Genomic DNA, 21,785 nt, shown 5'->3' with positions numbered 1-21,785 from the left:
TATTTTGGTATGGTTGCCTGTCCATCATTCTTTTGACAGAACTGAACATTATTTACCTTCAAATTTTTCTTGTTTTTGTTTTTAAATAACACCTTTCGGCAGAGTGAGCGAAGACAGACATTTTACATTAACAGTTATGCCTTTGAAAGTAAGCTTTTATCCAGCATGACTCACGGTGCATTCAATCGATACATTTTATTATTAGTATGTGTGGAAATCGAACCAACAACCTTGCAAAAGCAATGCTCAATCGATTGACAATTTTTATATTTCAACCACACAGGCCCTGAAAACTGAAGCCAAAACATTTCGATCCTCCCTAGTGGCTGGTGCAGTATAGGTCATAAATACCCAATGGCGACTCGTGACTGCTCATCCGAGGGGCGCAAATTCAAAATAAGTGTTCGGAACATAGATATGTATAAAGGCTAGATGTCTCGCCCGCACTGCTGGCCAATTGAGTGGAACGTCGGCATTTGGCGACCATCTTACCACAGGCAGCTCGCTCACTCGTAGCATTAAGCTTTAATTGTGCAGGTACATTTAAATGACCATAACTTGCTTAATTTTCTAGTTTTCTAGAATTTTCAAACAGTTTGGTTTGTTATAAACATCAAAGATGTACCTATGACACTGCATACTTAAACAAATAAAAAAAAAAGAAATTTGTTAAAGAATCCAGAATTATACACACATTAATAACGTTTGAAAGAAACCATACCGTTTGAAAATTGGTAGAAAATTGAGCAAGTAATGGTTATTTAAAAGTACCTGCACCATTAAAACTCAATGCTGCGAGCGAGCTCCCTGTGGTAAGATGGCCGCCAGGTGATGACGTTAGAGACTCCGCCGTAACACATCTAGCCTTTATATATATATCTATGGTTCTGAGTGTCATGTGTGTTCCTTGTGTTTTAAAAATATGTTTTTGTTGCGTCATGTGAACCATGTGCATCACGTGTTTTGTCCATATAAGTGCCTGCTGCACACGCGTCAAAACCCTTTATGATAAAGGAGATGCTCACGTTCACAAAATACACGCAAGACACTCCCTTAAGGGCTCGTTATAGTTGTGCGTAGGTCCTATGGCATAGCCGCAACGGCGTAGGATCCGCGTCGATTTTCATTTATACTTTTGCGTCGTTGAAAGTCTATTATTTCAACTTATAAAACGGTTAGTTCCAATCCTTGATTCTGATTGGTCAATAGGTGTGCTTTATTCACGATAAAGCACTGCTATGACCGCTTCACCCAACTGTTCTATTTAATATCACTGCGCCCTTAGCAACACCCTTAGCAACACATAAACATATAATGAGACAAAGTCTGAGAACAGTTTGTTGTTTTTATTTGAGCTTTCATGTTGCTGTTCGCAGTCAGGGACTATTTTTTCTAGTGGAAGGAATGCTTTTATTGATTTAACTTCATGAAAGTTGCACTAATATTTTTTTTACTTTAATATTGTGTGGTGACCGTTTTATAAAAGCAATAAGGTACTCGAGGCAAGTGCTGTATCGTGAATAAGTAACGGCTGAAGGGGTTGCAGGCACTCCGCTTCGCGTCGTGCCTAACAACGCCCTTCAGCCGTTACTTATTCACGATACAGCACAGCCTCTCGTACCTTATTGCTTACTTAAATTTGCACAAATAATTGTCTTGTAATTTGCAAGCGCTGATGATCAGACCCATGACCTTTTGTGTGTTAGAAGTTCAAAAAGTCATGGGTTTCATCCCCAAGTAAACACATACTAATAAATATTATTGCTTGTAATGCAATGCAAGTCTTTTTGGATAAAAGTGTCTTCCAAATGCATAAAATTTCTATAAAAACACTGATGCTTTCGAAATAATAAAATTCCAAGCATTCCAATTGTTGTGCATGGCAGATGTAAAACATTCCCCGTTTGGCCATAGTGGGAATGTGCCCAGAGGTGACAGTAATGAGGCAGTCAGCTGTGTGGGTCACCTTCATGACATAGTTATTGTCCCGGCTGTTGCCAGCGTGGGTCCCCTCTTCACTGCTTTGCTTTGAGCTGGCACAAATCATCAGCACGTGACTGGGATTAGTTGACTGCCCACGACTGCTGCTCCTTCTCACCCAGCGAGGCTGAAGTGAGGGACTGCAGCAGATGTGGTGAGGTGCTCGGGCTGTAGCATATTAAGCCGCTGCCCCGGGTCACAGTTGTGTTGCGTATTGAATGTAATTTGGAGACGAAATTAGTTACAGGCTAAGTTTAAGGAGTCTCTGGTGGATTGGAATAATAGTTTCGAGCAGAATGCTCAGAGAGGCGGCACAACCCAACAGGAGGTGAACCTTGAAATGTAAATTTGTGTAACTTGTGTAGTGGTCAGTTTTTTTTTAAAGTGGTGTGCAGGGTAACCGTCATTCATATACCAACAATGCTGTCAGTAGGGCAGTTATTGTATAGCGAATTATGATAATCTAAAAAAAAAAAAACGACCAATGATCTCAAAAACACCAATTATTCAACAACCTGGTTGCTTCCCATCAGCATTACATAAGAAGTTTAGGTATTACAATAAAATGTGTCTTGAGTGAAAAGGAGAATTGCCATTGCCAATGGCTGCTAAGAGATGGTGTCTAGATAAAGTAGTGGTGTTAGAAATGGATGTAGGAGTGCTGTCTGGCACCTCTTTCCTTCTGCAGGGACAGAAATGAGATCAGAGGGGATTGCATGATGAAACACAACCTCAAATAACACACGGCTGCTTCATTAGTAGGCTGTCAGGCCAGAGGGTCTTAGTACACCTGCCTGCAGCCATATAAACCTCCCAAGTGAGACTGAGATTCATACGCGTTGTCGGCTGTTGCACATTTCGCTGTCAAGAAATTGTAGATCAAACGCTGCCCAAATGACATATTGTCACCCTGGAGCATTTTCTATAGTGCCCATATGTTTTTTAAATAATTCATGAACACAGGCTATTAGGTTAAATGTATCCCTAGCCATGAGCTTTGAACGGAAGTCACCGACAGGAATGAAAGACTGATAACATGTTTATCTCCTTCTGTTTTCCCCTCAACAGCTGGCTGTACATTCGATGAGGACTCGGACCCCAGCCTCTGCGAGTTTAGCCAAGGGGAGGAGGATGATTTTGATTGGCAGCTGTACCGTGCCCATGCTTCGCCGTACCCCAACTCTGATCTCCTGCGTGGTAAGCCCACCCGACGTCGGCTGTTTTGATTCCACAGGTTTATTTCACGCTGCGTGCCAAACTGTTTCACACCGTGTGTCCGTCCGGCTAGGATATCCCCCACCGGGCTCATCAGAGCGAGGGGTGAAATGACAGTCCCCAACACGGCAGGCTCAGTTTTTGTCCTTGCACTTGTTATTTATTTAAAGTTTTGTAAAATGTGACACTGTTTGTGAAGTTTAATAATCTAATAATGAGATTAAGAGCATCAAAATTTGATTTCACTCATTGATTTCAATGTCACTCAATATTAAAGATATCAAGGTATTTTCACAGAATGTTCTTTACATGTCAGATGATTTAAAGGGGAATTCCGCCCTGAAACGGAATTTAGGGTGTTTTTTCGTTGTTAACGAGTCAAACTTTCATTTAAAAGCATATTTATGACTAAAGAGCAACATTTAAGATATTTAAGATTTTCGTTTTCTGGTAAACTGGCCTTTGAATGTGAGTGAATAGGGCATGTCGATTGAGCGCACAAAATCTCTATTTTTACAACACTAAGGAGGCTCGACACAACGTGATACTTTACTCGAAGTATCACGTGGGTCTCTACACATGAACGCGAGCATTGAGAACATTGTTTGTGTACACAGATTTTAGTAAAAGCGAAAAGTTTGGAACAACTTACCGTGCTGTTAAACTGCGTCCCGCCGCCATATTGCCAGTCATGAGCAATCGATCTCAGAATGCGACATAAGGAGGAAGGAGAGTAAAGATGGATAGCTCCTAAAGCATAGTTCCATATAAATGCACGGATAATTTGTTGTTTTGTCTCAAGTGAAAAACAATATTGACCCTGTAGTTGAAAAGTAGCGTCCTATGGAGTCCATTCAATCGCATTCTGAAATCGATTGCTCATGACTGGCAATATGGCGGCGGGACGCAGTTTAACAGCACGGTAAGTTGTTCCAAACTTTTCGCTTTTACTAAAATCTGTGTACACAAACAATGTTCTCAATGCTCGCGTTCATGTGTAGAGACCCACGTGATACTTCGAGTAAAGTATCACGTTGTGTCGAGCCTCCTTAGTGTTGTAAAAATAGAGATTTTGTGCGCTCAATCGACATGCCCTATTCACTCACATTCAAAGGCCAGTTTACCAGAAAACGAAAATCTTAAATATCTTAAATGTTGCTCTTTAGTCATAAATATGCTTTTAAATGAAAGTTTGACTCGTTAACAACGAAAAAACACCCTAAATTCCGTTTCAGGGCGGAATTCCCCTTTAAGGTACTAAAGCTCAGAGTATAGAACATATACTTGAATGTACGGACATGGTCGAATTAAGTGTGCCGCACAAGCCCTGAAAAGTGAAGCCAAAACGTCTCGATCCCCCCCAGTGACTGGTCCTAGTATAGGTCATAAACCCCGCCTCCCCTATGTTATCCAATGGGACTTGGAATCAACTAAACAATTTAATTACACTTCAATTGTCTTTTTTCCGAAGCTGGTTTGTGTCATTTACTGTTTTTTATCACACTGATGTAAATTCAAGTGTTTGTTTTTAAAATAAGCTTGTGTTTAGTTAGTTATTTAATGCTATAAAAACGGTGGTGTGATGTCAAGATTGACAGCTGTGATATGCGCATTCTGCGAGGGCGGAGCCTTGATTCGCCGCTTTACTTCCTGCTCACTACTGCGCAGGACTGGTCCCGAAATCTGGCGGCTTCACTTTTCACCAATGGAAGAGAGCGAATGGGTGCCGTCTATCTTTTTTTACAGTCTATGGGTCGAACGCACAGCTTTAAGCATAGTTTCTTTGACTCGTACGTCTTGTAGTGCTATACACTATGTTCTTTTGTATGCTCATGCAAGACCTACATGTACAATGTACACATGGTTTATGAAAATCCGGCGGTGCATGCACAGAAATTTGCTTCGCATGCAATGTATGCCGACCCTTGCTTATGTGTAAAAACGGGATTATACTTCTAGCTTAAGGCTGTGTCATATTTTTTTTAAATAAAATGAATCTTTTTCTCGTTCCATGTTTATTTTAAGTCAGTCAGAAATGTCTACGCTGTGTCCGGATGACAGGCGCAGTCAGTGTTGGGGGTAATGCATTACAAGTAACGTGCATTACGTAGTAATATTACTTTTCTGAAGTAACGAGTAAAGTAAAGCATTACTTTTGAGTTACTTTTTCAAAAAAGTAATGCAAGTTACTTTTTTAGTTTAATTCGATAAAAAAAGTTTAAACTAATTAAACTAAACTATATGTAGTTACATTATGCACTCTATGCGTACACACCTGTGTGGGAACAGCTTGAGTCAAAAACTGAAATGGCAGGCCAGAGTTCGACATTTTTGTGATGAAAAATGCCATTTTTGAATGCAGAACTTTTTAGTCATAAAAAACACCTGCAAGGCCTGAAAGAGATCAAGCCTCAGCCAAGTAAAAGTTTAGCAAAAGTAACGTAAGCATTACTTTCCATTAAAAGTAACTAAGTAATGCAATTAGTTACTTTTTTTGGGAGTAACTTAATATATTACTTTTTAAAGTAACTTTCCCCAACACTGGGTGCAGTGGGCGCGTACAGCAGGTGACGCAACTTATGGACCCTTGAAGGCTAGACCATATCACTTCAGTTCTCAGTTGAGGATGCATCCTTTGGAGGACCCAGCCTTTAATTTGGGACACATCAGCAGGGCTCTGTAAGGTTTCTATCCTGCTGTCTTATTTTTTCCAAGTAAACTTCCAAATCATGTTTAGACAGTCAACCTTAACTGACGTAAATAAGTCCTGAACATCAATGACTTCCTTAAAATATTGTCCATTACTAACGGGAAGTGTCTGAAAGATGTGCACTGCCTGCTGGGAAGGGCCTTTTAGTAAGAACCATAGTGCATGTAGACCAAAAGAAGCAAAGGTATGCAAGAAGGTTGAAAACTGGTAATTAGATGCATACATTGCAGCATAGTTAATGGAAGGAGTTATAGGACACAGACAGCTAAAACTTGGAAGTGTTCTAAGCAGTGAGGTAAAACATGGGGGAGATGCACAAAAATACCGCTAAAGCCAAATTTCATGGGAACGTGAGCCAACCTCTATAATTTACACAAGTTTGTATGGAAGGTCAAAGACTATTGAGAAATATGCAGAAGGGGGGCAGCTGTCATTGAGGAGACAAATAGCACTGCATTTGTGGTGCTTTATGAGAATATAGGAATGTACAGTATGCATACACACTCTCACTCCCTGACATATCTGAATTAGTAGAGATTGTCAAAGGTTATGAGTTTGAATCCTATGGAACATAAATACTGATAAAAAAATGTGACCCTCCCTAGAGTAATGTTTTTTTTATATTAAATCATGCTGCATAATGTAAAGAGCATTCTATGAGGATATAAGCTTGATATCTTTGATGTGGCTTAACTCTGTGAATATTAAAGATTGTATGAACTACTAGATGGAATCCTACACAGTACATCATAATCAACATTCTAATCACATGCAGACCCCCAGACGCTTTACCCGCAGTCGCTGTGCTGTAATGAATACGTTTCCCTCTGGGTTTAATTAAAACTGACTGTCTGTCGTGTGACATTCACATTGCTCTGAAGCCATGAACAGATGAGTCTAGGCATGCAAAGTTTAAATAGGCAAGAATGATGTCACGTATTGAAAACACAGCAGGGAACTATTTGACACTTGAATGTAAACAGACTTTGACATCACACGTTCACTGTACAATAGGAGTTTCCCATCTCTCATTACACAGTAGTATTACATAATACTTATTTATAACCAAACACGAACATCTCTCTTTTTGTCTCATCTATTTGTATTTCATTTGTGTTCCTTTAGCTTAGTTGGTTGAGCATTGACTTAGCAGTGCAAAGGTAATAGGTCTGATCTTGAGGAAAATCCATACTAAGAGAAAGCATGCAGTACTTTGAATGCACTGTAAGTTGCTTTGAATAAAAGTGACTGCCAAATACATAAATATATTTATGTATGTATGCATGCATGTATGTACATATACTGTATGCATGCAGGCTTGCACACATACATGCATAAATAGTAAGTCATATCAAACTTAAAGGGACACTCCACTTTTTTTGAAAATATGCTAATTTTTCAGCTCCCCTAGAGTTAAACATTTAATTTTTACCGCTTTGGAATCCATTCGGCTGATCTCTGGGTCTGACGCTAGCACTGTTAGCATAGCTTGGCACAATCCATTGAATCTGATTAGACCATTAGCATTGCGCTCAAAAATAACCAAAATGTTTCAATATTTTTCTCATTTAAAACTTGACTCTTTTGTAGTTACATTGTGTACTAAGGCCGAAACATTTTGGTTATTTTTTAGCGCAATGCTAATGGTCTAATCTGATTCAATGGATTGTGCTAAGGCATGCTAAAAGTGGTAGCGTCAGACCCGGAGATCAGCTGAATAGATTTCAAAAAGGTACAAATCAAATGTTTAACTCTAGGGGAGCTGGAAAATTAGCATATTTTCAAAAAAAGTGGAGTGTCTCTTTAAGAATGTTCTTTACATAATATAGAATGTTTACAAATTTGAAATATACATCTTGATCTCTTGGCCGAAACTACTAGCTTTTGTTGTGGATGAGTTTTATCATCATGGCATGGGGTGCTTTGTTATTGGGAAACTAGATCAGAACCTGACAGGGTCGGTGTATCGAGTGGCAAAACAGTGCCGCTCATGTCGCTTTTGTCTTGATGTGTGCAGCAAACAGTGCTTGCACATTCTAAACTGGGCCAGCTGTATTTTGTAGTGTCTTACATATTGCACCGATTCTGTCACAGTCCCCAGTCTAAGTTCAGAGCACAATTCTTTTGTGTTGTAATTTTTTGCTTGGAACATGATATATGTGCGTCACCACGCGGTGTTATAGAGATCATAGTTTTGGATGTATAGATCAGTGGTAGAACATTGTATTGGCAGCACAAAAGGTCATGGGTTTGAACTCAGGGAATTTTTCTCACAGATAGTGAGAAAAGTTTGAATATCTTGTAATGCGCCACAAGTCTTTTTAGATAAAAGCATCTGCCAAATGTATAAATGTTAGTGTATACTTGTGATCATAAACTTATGATTGTAAATTGTCCGTTGGGAAGTTGTTAGGAAAGGTGTGAGTAGTAATGTTGTAGTTGTCTTTGATTTAAGTCACTTCAGTAAAGATCATTCAACTCGGAGGTATCGTAAACCGGTAGTGCACATTAAATAGCGCAAGCTTAGTTAGATAGTGTCTACTTTAAAATGCAAAATATACGTTAGCAGCCAGTGTCAATCATTAATGATTTAGGACAAATATGATGTTATTTAATGTTGAACTATGTGAGTGGTGCTCTGTGGCGCGACAGGGATTTGAGCAACTTCCTGAGTCAAAGCTGAGCGCCATGGACAGGCACCACCTGTCGGTGCCGGTGTGCGCATGCATAGAAAACAATGTGTTTGATTTTTTTACAACGGCGCTGCGCTTAGCTGCGCTTCCGGTGTGCAATCCCCTTTAGACTTAAGCCAAAGGTATACTAGGGACGTCCGCGACTCCCTGTATGCACGCTGTCCGCATGACGTCATTTTTGTCATCAGGAGGGTCCGCGGTCATCTGCGCGTACAGGCAGTGCATGGACAGTATGTGTACAACAGTGCATGCGCGAGAAAATGTTGAGACAGGACACGATAGTGTTTGGGCAAAAAAACAGCATTTGCACAAACACTATATATATATTTTTTTACTTTTTCCAAGAACAGAAAGATGTGGAGCATTTTCGTCACCCTAATGTTTGTTTCCTGTTCTTTATTTTCTTGTTGTTTGTTCTAAACATTGTTTGCAATGGTGGATCGGCTACTTTTCTTCATCTATCCTAATTTTGTTAATGTACGTGTCGAACACGGCCATCCGTGCATAGCCACGGTGAGTAAACTTGGAAAGCTGCGCTGACGCGTGCGCGCACGAGCCGAAAAAAGGTATACCAAGCTCTTCAAACTGCTTTTAAGGATCCACATTTTACTAGTTATTTATTCTACCAAGTAGACTTTGATATGTCACCCAGACTTTAACATAAGCAACAAAAAGGATTATGCAAAAATGTCTTTCTTTCTTTTCAAATGTAAGAATTTGTAGATATTTCGATTAAATGCAATTCAAAATATTTGTAAAGATAAATAATAAAAAAATATTAAGAAAGTACAGAGCCCCTAAGGTGACATTGGAGTAAAAAAATTCTAAAGATTAGTTCCACGTGCGCACGCGAAACTAAACTTGATTTAATTTTTGCTCCGTGTCCCCTTAGGGGCTCCGTACTTTCTTAATATTTTTTTATTATTTATCTTTACAAATATTTTGAATTGCATTAAATCGAAATATCTACAAATTCTTACATTTGAAAAGAAGAATGACAAAGAAAAATGAACCTAATTCGAATATTAACTTGATTACATAAACTTGGTTTTAGTAAATATCTTGTTATGGTAAACAAGACAATCTTATCTTTGTAATAGAAAACATTTTTAATTCGTATTTTTAAACTCTCGTAATTATGCATAATTATATGATTAGTTGAAATTTGTTCTCAACCCAAAACAGATATGTGACCCATTTTCAGGTTGCACACTCTTAAAATGAATGTGTTAAATTAACACATCTTGTGTCTAGTTAAGGACAACACATCTAGTGTGTTGTCCTTAACTTAACACATCTCTGTGTTGTTTTTGGAATAACACACTTTGTGTTGTTTTAACACATCTTTTGTTGTCCATTTCATTTATTTAAGCTCACATTCTACACGAAATGACACACAATGTGTTAAATTAACACTTAATTTGTTAAATAGTTTAACACAAAACAATGTGTTTAAATTAACAAATCCTTTCTTAGAGTGCATTTTCCCCAGCCTAGAACCATGTAAAGTAATATGTTGCAGTTTGAAGTTATCGACCTGTTGGCGAGTAACTCCATAGCCAATCAATTTGTATAGTAAAGGCAGATAAAAAATTCATTTCAAACTTTCATTTGCAAATTTATTTTTTTCCTGGAAGTAAATCACAGTAAATGTTTGTGCTTGGTGCTGTTTAAAGGTGAGATATTTACGGTGCACATTTAAATTCTCACGGCACAGGTAGAAACATGGACTTGGTCCTAATTGGTCCCCTCTCACCATAATCCAAGCATCTGGTCTGACACAGATCTGCAGTAATCTTCTCACATGCAGAAAGGAGGTTCCCACAGATATTACAATTCTCAAGGCCCGTTGTATCTTATTACGTCCCTCCTTAGTCAGAGAAGCACAGAGGCACGCGGCACTGATCAGGGACCTGTAGGTCTTTATTACTAGCTGCCCTTCACCTTTCTCAAACAGCAGGCTTGCGTCCCATCTGCACATTTTCTACACTCTGATGCCCAGGTCTTATTCATCACCGATATGAGAGACCACAGGGGTGTCTGACAGAGGAAGTCGGTGGGCAGACACATCTGGTGAAGTTGTAGGGTCATTATCAGACCTGGCTGGCTTCCCTGAAAGATCTAATAAAGTTTCCTGCAGTCTGGTGTTGCTGGCCTCGATGCTTCATCTTTCAATCACAGAAGTCTGCTTTGGCACTGAACACCTATGTATGAAATGGAGCTTTGTAATTATTTGGGATTAGACAGCATGTCTATGTTTGGCTTATTTGTTTATTTATGCATTGAAATGATGTCTAACGCACTGGGTGTAAATCTGTTACAAATAAGGTCTGGGCAACATCATTCAGTTTGAACGGATCAAATACTTTACTCCTTAATTTAATGACTGGGGCTGTCAATGGATTTAAAATTATATTTGAATTTATTATTCAAATGAATTGCATTGGCTTAATCTATATTTGCAGAGAAACGCCCCAAATTACTTAAAGTAATTAAAATATTGTGGCAGATGAGTAATTGGTCAGACGGCTATAGAGAACAATTTAATGTATTTAAATTTATGTATATCGCCATTTTATAGTACACTGCGTTGTGTATTATCAAATCAGAAAGCACTCACAAAGCTTGCAACTTTTTTATGTTTTGTGTTTTTGGTCATTGTGATGATGTTACACCCTGCTGTGTTTCGAGGACCATGTGCACCACGGTTTAAAGGAATAGTTCACCCAAAAATGAAAGGAATGCCATTAAAGAGACAATAAGTAGGATTTTAAGTATTTTATTAGTCAAAATAAATGTCTTTATTCATAAATGTCCTCGTTGTTGTCAGATGACCTCTGACTATGATTTGACTTTTCTTTGTAAGCTTAGAATTTCTTCTCTTTACTTACATTGAACGGGTAAGTCCAAAGAGGCTTTCATGTCATTACGCCATATTGATAAACTATAATAGCAAAGAGGGACAAAAAGCACTAGCCTACCAACTCATTTCTACAACGCGTTTTTCGTTCAGAACACGTGAACCAGCTGAAACGGACCAGGAGATCAGTGAGTACACCAGCTACCGTAGTTGCAACACGCATTTGGAAAAGCGAGGCGCTAGAGAGCACTATTTGTTTGAATGCAAAATAGAATTTCACAACTAGATGAGGGACAATCCTACTCATTATTGACTCACCCTCATGTCGTTCCAAACTCGTAAGACCTCCGTTAATTTTCGGAACATAGTTTAAGATGTTTTATATTTAGTCCAAGAGCTTGTTGACCCTTCATTGAAAATCAGTGGGTCAGTTAGAATGTGTTGAAGCATTGAAAATACATTTTGGTCCAAAAATATAAAAAATTATGAATTTATTCAGCATTGTCCTCTCTTCCGCATCTGTTGTGAAGCGCATGCGCGAGGCTAAAGTCACGTGACTGCAGTGACGCGGATGATGTGTTATCTGGTGCACCCCAGCTGTTTTTTTATTGTGCGCCCGAGCATCGTTTATAATCTGAGGAGGACGCACGCTTTAAGTTTGAAAAAAAACTTCGGAAATATGTCTGAGGATAACACGTCATCCCCGTCAATGCAGTCACGTGATTTTGGTCTCGTGCATGCGCTTCACAACAGACGCGGAAGAGAATACAATGCTGAATAAAGTCTTAATTTTTTTTATTTTTGGACCGAAATGTATTTTCGGTGCTTCGGCACATTCTGGCTGACCCACTGATGTCACGTGGACTACTTTGATGATGTTTTTATTTCTGGACATGGACAGTATACCGTACGTAGATTTTCAATGGGTCAACAAGCTCTCGGACTAAATATAAAACATCTTAAACTGTGTTCAGAGATGAACAAAGGTCTTACGAGTTTGAAACGACATGAGGGTGAGTCATTAATAACATTATTTTCATTTTTCGGTGAACTATCCCTTTAAATATTCCCCTCAACATAAAGCACTTTATTATGGGTGTACATACATTTCACTTCCTGTTCTTTAAGGCTGATTTAAAGGACACACATTATCATTTATGCATTTGGCGGACAATTTTATCCAAAGCCACAGGTAGAGCAGGTACAAAAATAGTCATAAATGGTCCCAAATGTATACATATCTGTACCTAAATGGTACATATTAGGACTATTTTAAAGAGAACTGCCCCTGTGACTGCATGGGACCGTTTTGTCATTTTTCTTTCAGACTTTGTAGTTTTTTATCAGTATGTGTGTTCCCTGGAATTTACCCGTAACCTTTGTGCTGCCAACGCAATGCATTTAATTGAGCTATAGGAACATTCAAAATACAGGACAAATCTCCCCCAGTTTGTGTATGGATTAACCAGTTTTTGCCACTAATATAGCCATGGATGCTGGAATGGTGTGAAGAATAAAGAAAGAAAGAAAATACAGGACAATCCAAATAAATACATATTAAGTAGTGACTATTTAAAGAATTTTAGAATGCCAACTGCATTTTAATGTTCCTCACATTGTAGAACAGAAGACTGCAGAAGGGTGCAGGTACATGTAGGCATATGAGCACAATCTCAGCTAACACTCGACCCAGCGCTAAGAATTGATTAATCATGCCTCCCTCGCATTCAATTTTTCAGAAACTTTCGGATTAATGCAATGATCCGCTGCTTCTCTTTGAACTTTCATCTGATCTTAGAAGCGTTCGTCTTTTTAAGTGTCTAAACCCAGAGTTTCGAGTTATTCATTTAGCACCCCGTAATAGAATCGGCTCACGACAAAGGTCCCAAGCAAAGCCCTTACCATCCATTTGATTGAAATTCCACCATCAAAGTGCGCATGAGATTAAAGCTCGATGAGTATGGTTGCAAAATAGACACGTGACTTAACACAGCTGCGTTTGACTACTAAAGGAAGACTCAAAACTTGTGATTCATCACAAGAAAGTTAATTGCAAAAAGTTAATTTGTCCCGAGATACAGATAGCATCTGTGTTTTATTTCTTTAAACACACATTCGTGCCTTATCTCCTTTTTGTAAATGTTTTCATGCTTAAGGAAAGCGATGAAACATTAGATTACTATTTATGAGCTTAGGACATGGATTTACCTCATGGTTAGGAGTACATTTATTTATTTATAAATTTTTAATCAAGGAGTGAATTATAAATCCACGATGCTTGTCCTGTGAGAGATTTGGCGGAACGGAACATTATGTGCACGTAAATTCTTCGACGTGCGCCTAAGATGAAGGGTGAAATGAGGAAATGAATTACTGTATAAATCTCTGGTGCAGACTAAATCCAACTGTAATAGAAGGCAGATAGCATAAATAATGACACATAGGCATAGACCTCTACTTATTCTAAAGGATTGATATTTATAAACCATACACAATAAATAAGTAGCAAGATGGATCGTTTAACAGGGTGATAGAATAAAGGCTGTTTCATTTCTAATGAAAGGCAATAAAACTCTGTATATCTTTATTGAGGTACAAAGATGCTGCTTATTTAGGAGGAGCTCGTGTCAAATGAGGTGACAACTTAAAGGCGCATGTGGAAACTCATAAAATATAATGTTTGTATTAAAGATCTACCACCTGTATAAGTGGCCGGCTTAATGCTTACAGTAAATCGACATTTGCTACTTATTAAAATTACTTTTGGAAAGGAAATAAGGGATTTTTGGTAGTGAGGTTTGATTAGATTTAGGCCTTTTAGTTTGAAGGCCTTTCTCTCCAGCAACATCACAACGAAAATGTTCACAGTATCAACAAATTGCCTGTAATTTGTCTTATTTGATAGCAACTTGTATAAAGCAGTGTGATGTCTGTACATGCTGAAATGTAATTCACAGCTTGGTTTAAACAATGGCGGGAATTAATGACACTTAACAGCTAAGATGTAATTACACTTAACTGTTTATAAACGGAGGCATTTATTGTTCGTAAAATGTTACATTTCGAGTTTTAGGTCTTAAAATCTTTGGGTTTGTTGTTAAAATAGCTCACAGTACACTGTCAGAAAAAATGGTCCAAAGCTGTCACTGGGGCAGTACCTAATATGTATCATTTAGGTACAGATATGTATACATTTGTTATCAATATGCACCTTTGAGTTACTAATATGCACTATTTGATACCAAAATGCACATATGAACTCTTTAGGTGCAAAGGTGTACATTTTGAAAGAGTACCGCCCCAGTGATAGCTAGGGACAATCTTTTCTGCCAGTGTTGTCAACCAGTACATTACTAGTACATTGCTGCACATGTAATCTCTGTCAAACTATTAGCATGCTTGTAATTAACGTTATTTTGCGTTATTTTGTAATTAACGTTATTTTGCGGCTTGCAAGCGAGACCTTTTCATAGTGAAGAGGTCTGTTAAATAGGATAATTGAGATTGAATCTTCGTTTGAGTATGGTTTTGCTGCTACTGCCTTGAATGGCTTCTGGTGGTGGTCACCTTGACCACGGTACAAGTAATTGAGTCTAGGCCGTCTTATCCTTGATGGCTGAACAAGACCGTTTGTGAAAAGATTGAACTATTAGCGGATGTTAGGACATAACCTCTTTAATATTTTCACATTTTTACATTTAAAGGGGACATATCATGAAAATCTGACTGGGATAGTTCGGCCAAAAATGATTTACTTACCCTTTAGCCGTCAAAGATGCACTAAAAAAATGATTCATTCATTTACTAATTTAAGTTAAGTGGTCCCAATCAATTTATTTAAGCTACATTTAAACAAAAGTTTTTGTTTGGTTTTGTTTTTCTAATTTTTTTAGTTTGAAACTTAAATAAATTGATTGCGACCACTTACCTTAAAAAAAAATGTGTAAATTGAATGAATATTTTTTTCAGTGTGCATATGTCCATCATTTTTCAGACGAACACATTTTCAGTTATTTTAGAAAATGTTTTAGATCTTTCAGTTAATCAGATGTAAAGTTATGGGGTCCACGTCCCAAAAACATGTGCATCCATCCTTCACAAAGTAAATCCAAACGGCTCCACGATGAAAAAAAGGCCTTCTGAGGGTAATCCAAGCTGTTTTGTTGTAGAAATATCCACATTTAAAACGTTATAAACGAAAATAACTAGCTTCTGGTAACGGCGCCATCTTAGTGGCGTCTGCATTCAAGATGAGAGCGTATGCAGTTTACAGAGGTTTTTCTGCTGCTGCTTTGTGCCCCAGCCCTTCGAATTTGTCATATGTCATTAAGATAAATGCGTACACTACACTGATACTCTCTTCTGAATACCGAGGAGTCTAAGATGGGGGCGTTACCGGAAGCTAGTTATTTTCGTTTATAAAGTTTTAAATATGGATATTTCTACAACAACACCGTGCGAATTTCCCTCAGAAAACCTTTATTTATCATCCTGGAGCCGTTTGGATTGGAATGGATGCACTTTTTTTGGACTTGAAGGACGTGGACCCCGTAACTTTACTGTTTAGCAACTGGAAGATATGAGACATTTTATAAAATAACTGAAAATGTGTTTGTCTTAAAAATGATGGACATATGCATCTCGGACGGCTTCAGGGTGAGTAAATCATGGGTTTAATATCATTTTTGGCCAAACTATCCCTTTAAGTGCTATAATTGGGTCACTAGTACTTTTATCAACTTAGAAAATGTGAAAAAGAACAACCCAGTAACTTAGTTTTGGTAAACCATTTTCTGCAAGCATGTAAAAATAGATCATTGAAATTTGCTTCTCTTGTGATGTCAGAAGGGAATAATACCGCCCCTTAATCTGCACTATCCAACCACAGCACTGCCATTTAGTGCAGAGATCAGCTCATTTGCATTTAAAAAGACACACCCAAAACGGCACATCTCACATCTACAAAGTGGCAATTTTAACATGTTATAATAAATTATCTGTGGGGTATTTTGAGTTAGAACTTCACATACATACTCTGGGCACACCAAAGATTTATAAAACCAGAAAACACCCACAGGGACTTGACATTAACCGAAGTGATTGGATAGCAGCACGTGTACTATGCTAATGTTAGCCCCCCCTTTAGGGACAGCATACTTGTAATTAACATTATTTTGCGGCTTGCAGGCGAGACCTTTCAGAGTGAAGAGGTCTGTTAAATAGGATAATATTGAATGAGATTGAATCTTCGTATGAGTATGGTGCTACTGCTACAGCCTTCGAACGGCTTCTGCTGGTGGTCACCTTGACCATATCAAGTAATTGCGTCTAGGGTGTCTTATCCTTGATGGCTGAACAATACTGTTTGTGGAGCTATGATGTTAGGGTGAAAAAAGAAACAAGGAAATATAATGGCGTAATGTACGCTAACCGCTCTGCCCCAGTGCAACGCTTTATCCGCAAGCGAAATGGTTGGTTGTGTTTATGTTGTCATGCTTGCTTAGCTGCTGTGCTGAACAGCAGGGGGCTTAAGGAGAACCCCCCTGATGGTACCCATGCCACTTTTCACCCGCTCTCTCATTTTCTGTGTCACTGACATAGAAAACACTCTTTCACAGTAATTCGGCACTTAAAGCCATTATAAAGATGTGGCATTAGATGAGCACTGTGAAAATCATAATCCACATAAAGGTCTGCCCACGTCTTCCCAGGCTAATTTAAACTGTGTCCAACAGCGCGACATGAATTAGCCTGTGACTTTGCACACAGACACACATTGTTAACTGATGTGAGATGTTCATTGTGTAATATGGAAGATACACAGATTATGTTGTTATAGGCTCCCCAAGTTGTAATCTCAGAATTAACTGTTGTTTGACTTCTGTTAAATACAAAAGGAGATAAAGATGATGTCCACATAATGAAAGAGGATGAGCACTCAGTCTACAAAACAGTACAAAAGGTACCATGGAAAGCATCATAAAAGCATCTTAGACACTCTCTTATAAATAAATCATTTTGTATTGCACAACAGGTAGAAGTCATATGTGTTTTTAAAGGAAAACACCACAGTTTTTCAATATTTTACTATGTTCTTACCTCAACTTAGATGAATTAATAGATCCCTATCTTTTCTCAATGCGTGCACTTAATCTTTGTACAGCACGTTGTGAATGTGTCAGCATTTAGCCCAGCCCCATTCACTCCCCAGGATCCAAACAGGGATGCATCCAGAAGCCACCAAACACTTCCATGTTTTCCCTTTTTAAACACCATTACATGAGTAGTTACACGAGTAAATATGGTGGCACAAAATAAAACGTGGCGATTTTTAAAGCGGATAAAATTGAGAACTATATTGTATGGCGCAAGAGCTCTTAGTTTGCAGCACATTTTACCTTGGGTGCAGTAATATTGGCTAAAGTTTGAGAGTCCGCCATACAATATAGTTCTCATTTTTTATCACATTTTTTCGTGCCACTATTTACTCGTGTAACTATTCATGTAACAGTCTTTAAATAGGGAAAACATGGAAGTGTTTGGTACCTTCTAAATTCATCCCTGTTTGGATCTCAAGGAATTAATGGGGCTAGGCTAAATGTTAAGACATGAATGACACACTGTACAAAAGTGCATGCATTAAAAAATATAGGTAGCCTATGTTTGGATTCGTCTAAGTTGAAGTAAGAACATAGTAAAAAATTTTAAAAGTGGTGTTTTCCTTTAAAGACTGTTTTTAAATGGTGATTAAACAAATTGAAGAGTTTTTAACATTCCAGCAAGATTTCTTAATAAAGAGCACACCAGCTGGTCTCGAGTGCTTCCACTTATGCTGTGACATCATATAGCTTGACCCAAGCACAATCTTTCAGAATTTCTTTAGATTTACGGTGATTCAGGGGATGCCAGACCTCCCTAAATGGCTGGGCTTTATTTTTGCTGCAGGTGTAGAGTGGGGCATATATTAGGAGATCTGCTGACGTGGTTTCATTTCAGCTGTAGAAAATGTTGGTGTTTTACTGCTGGGAGGCTGGTTTTTAATCAGGGGTTGAAGAAAGCACCACGGGGGATGCTGGAACCATTCATGGCTGCTGCCAGAGTCAAAGCCATCCGTAAATTCAGTGTCATGCTCGCTGGCTGCAGAATTAAGCCAACAATGCATATACAGTAGTGCATGAACACAATCCTAAAACTGTGAAAAGTAATCTTAATATTTTAATTTTGGACAAAATAAAATTTTTAGAACATGCAGAAACCTCTGCTTGCCAGTCTTGTGTGTGCAGCAAGTGATGCATATTTAAGTCGTGTGGGTGCGGCATGCCTGCTTACCTGCCTTTAAGCAAAACAGTAGAGGAGGATTGTTGGACAAACATTACATCACCTTATTAATATTCATGAACCAAGTGTATAAGATTGATAATGTGTCGTCCTCCCCAGGTTTTCAGATCATTTTCATGCTCCTGTAGGCGTGCTAGTTTTAACGCACACATATATGCAGGGCTTGTACTTCGAACAAGTAGATTTGTCATTCACTTTTCCAAGTGAAATAGTTACTTGCCCAGAGATAAAAAAATGACATTTTTAGCCATGTCTGTTTTGTTATACCTGATTGATATAGGACAAAGGGTTAAATGAGGGGTCAGAGTCGCAGCAGGCGACTGACGCCACGTCATATGAGGGAGAAGTACTGAAAACGCAATGTACAAAAATCTATTTGACAATCGTTTCGCTAGATAAGACCCGTATGCCTCGTTTGGGATTGTTTAGAGTCCTTTGAAAAAGTAATTTTAAACTGCATTAAAACTGTTACGTGTTGGGGTCCATTAAAGTCCATTAAAATGAGAAAAATCCTGGAATGTTTTCCTCAAAAAACGAGCTCTGCACAAGTACAGTAGCACGGGTATATTTGTAGAAAAAAGCAAAAAAAAAAATGGCATGGGTCAAAATTATAGATTTTTCTTTTATGCCAAAAATCATTCGTATATTATCTAAAAATCACGTTCCATTAAGATATTTTGTACATTTCCTACCGTAAATATAGCAATACTTTATTTTTGTAAGTGGATGCAGCAAAATTACGATCAAAATTGTTTAGAAACTTGCCTACAAACTTTTCGTTGCGACTCGTTCCTAAGGTATTTTCCGAGGGGCAACCTTCCGATCTCTCTGATGAAGCCAATACGAAAGTGACTTAAACTGCAATTCATCGACTGGCAGCTTGAGGCTGGCTCCAAAAGGGAGTCAATTCCCATAGACCACCATATTAAAAATGCCTAACTTTACAGTAGAAAATAATATGTTTACAGCCTTGTACAAAAAGTGTTTTTGGTCTTTATAGCTAATTTTGCCCCCTCGTGATTTTTTTTGTAAATCATCCATTTAAATTATATTAAGCTTTAAAGTTCTGCTTTATTTAGGGCGTGGCCACTTGAGTAATGGGTGAACTGCCACTGCTGTCACTAGAATCGACCTAGGTGGGCGTGGTTTGAGCAACCAGCCACCTCAGATTCACCCATGTTTTACCTCTTTACCCATTTTCGGTTATCCGTGAGTGATTTGCGGTGACGAGCGGCCAAGATGGCGACGGCAGCCAACGCCTACCTTAAGCTTCAAAAACGATCTTCACAAACCAATGGGTGACATCACAGACACTACATCCATATTTTTCTATGGTATGTTCTCCATTCGGTCAACAATGTCATTACAGCAGTTATCCAGTAGAGAGTGCTAAAACAAACCTTTTTATTAGTAATATGTGTTAAAATGACTTAAATTTGGACTTGACCAATAAATGTGGTTTTCTCAGAATTTTGATTATTCTAATCATAACAAACCATACATCAATGGAAAGCTTATATGTCTAGCTTTCAGATGATGTATAAATCTCAATTAAATCTCAGTGGTCCAGGGTCACATATGACACTTTAAATCCCAACATGATGTCGCATTTTCTTCCTCAATACAATCTTCTGATTATCCTTGAATCTTTATTCCTGTTGTGGTATTAGGCATTATAAAAGCAGAGTTATAGAGCCCATAAAGAAGTAGTAATTAGCTCTCAGGGTATCCGCAAGCCCGATGCCTGAGTCGCAAACTTTTCCCTCAGCTCCCATAAAAGTTGTTTGTGTATCTAAGCTCCCCTTTGGTGACAACAACTCCAGCTCATAGCTGGTTGGTTATTTCTGCCTTGTGAGATAAAAAGTAAGACTTCCAAGTCAGAGATGCCGAGCTCGTACTGCAACTCAACGCTTCCTCTTTCATCCTCTGCACGCTCTTTATATCTTATCCATCTTTGTTCTTTTCAGGTGCAGTCCATTTCAGGAGGAATTAGCATAATAATATACATCGCACGAGACTGGCTGTCATTGTAATTGATATGCCGACGCGACTGCTGGGCGGAGCTATTTGCATATAATCACTTTAGCTGATATGATAATGAATGTGGTGGGCCTGATGCAAGCAAAACGTCTCTCAGGAGATGGATGGCTATTTGAATTGTACCCAATAAGCAATATATTATCTCAGGAAAAGACAGTCTTCTGTCTGCACAGTGCATCCAGCCACACCTGGATGGATTTAACAAGGTCCACCATGGCTACGTAAGCAGCCCTCTCCGTGTTTGTACACGTTTTTTGTAACCTTAATTGCTTGGCCTTGTTCTCTCAGGATCTCTCTTGAGTTAGTTGTGTCTCCTGCCCTTGCAACCATCTGGAGTTTGTTTTTTATTTATGTGGCAGGTAAATGCTCTCACAACTGCTGTTGCGCAGAGGTGGGAAGGGAAGGGCTGTTATGTCTTAATTTAGAGAATTTCAGAAACCCTAAGATGTTTGTTTAAGCACTCTGGCATGAAGAGTAGTGGTGATTAAGCTGCTTACTCATAAATCAGAGATAATTAGGCACAGTTTGTAAGTCAAGTTAAGCTTTCCCACAGAATCAAAGCGGTACCCAAAAACGACTGCCCTGCTTTGCAAGCACACCTGAAGGCCCGCGATAAACAACTGGTGAAATATTCATGGAGTTTGTAGAACATAATTTTTATGACCTCTTTGTCACACACAAAAAAAATTGGCTTTATTTGATCGTAATAATGTCGGCAAATCCAATATGCCTTTTTTTTCTTCCATGCAACACAAAGGCAATGGCAATAAATAGAAACTAGGACTGGGTGATATTGACCAAAATTCAATTTTGTAATGAAATGCCAAAATACGATAAATGTCTCTGTATTTTATAAGTGAAATAAATGTTTGGGTGATTCTCACGAAAACTTGGTTTTAAAAATGTCAAGCATGAAAATGTAAAAATTGCTTAAATTTACCCCACCAGA

General features: G+C 38.4%; 1 protein-coding gene across 1 annotated transcript in view; it reads left to right on the top strand.

Moving 5' to 3' along the window:
* Nucleotides 1-21,785, top strand: part of ptprub (protein tyrosine phosphatase receptor type Ub) — a 269,588-nt gene that overhangs the window by 80,602 nt on the left and 167,201 nt on the right. The window contains exon 2 of the mRNA XM_073872305.1: nucleotides 3,049-3,178. Within this exon, the coding sequence (XP_073728406.1) occupies nucleotides 3,049-3,178 (130 nt within the window). The remainder of the gene's footprint in view (nucleotides 1-3,048; nucleotides 3,179-21,785) is intronic.

Source organism: Misgurnus anguillicaudatus, chromosome 10, assembly GCF_027580225.2.
Source record: "Misgurnus anguillicaudatus chromosome 10, ASM2758022v2, whole genome shotgun sequence".
Taxonomy (NCBI): domain Eukaryota; kingdom Metazoa; phylum Chordata; class Actinopteri; order Cypriniformes; family Cobitidae; genus Misgurnus; species Misgurnus anguillicaudatus.
Note: the sequence above shows the minus strand (reverse complement) of the source record. Positions and strands in the feature narration are given on the sequence as shown.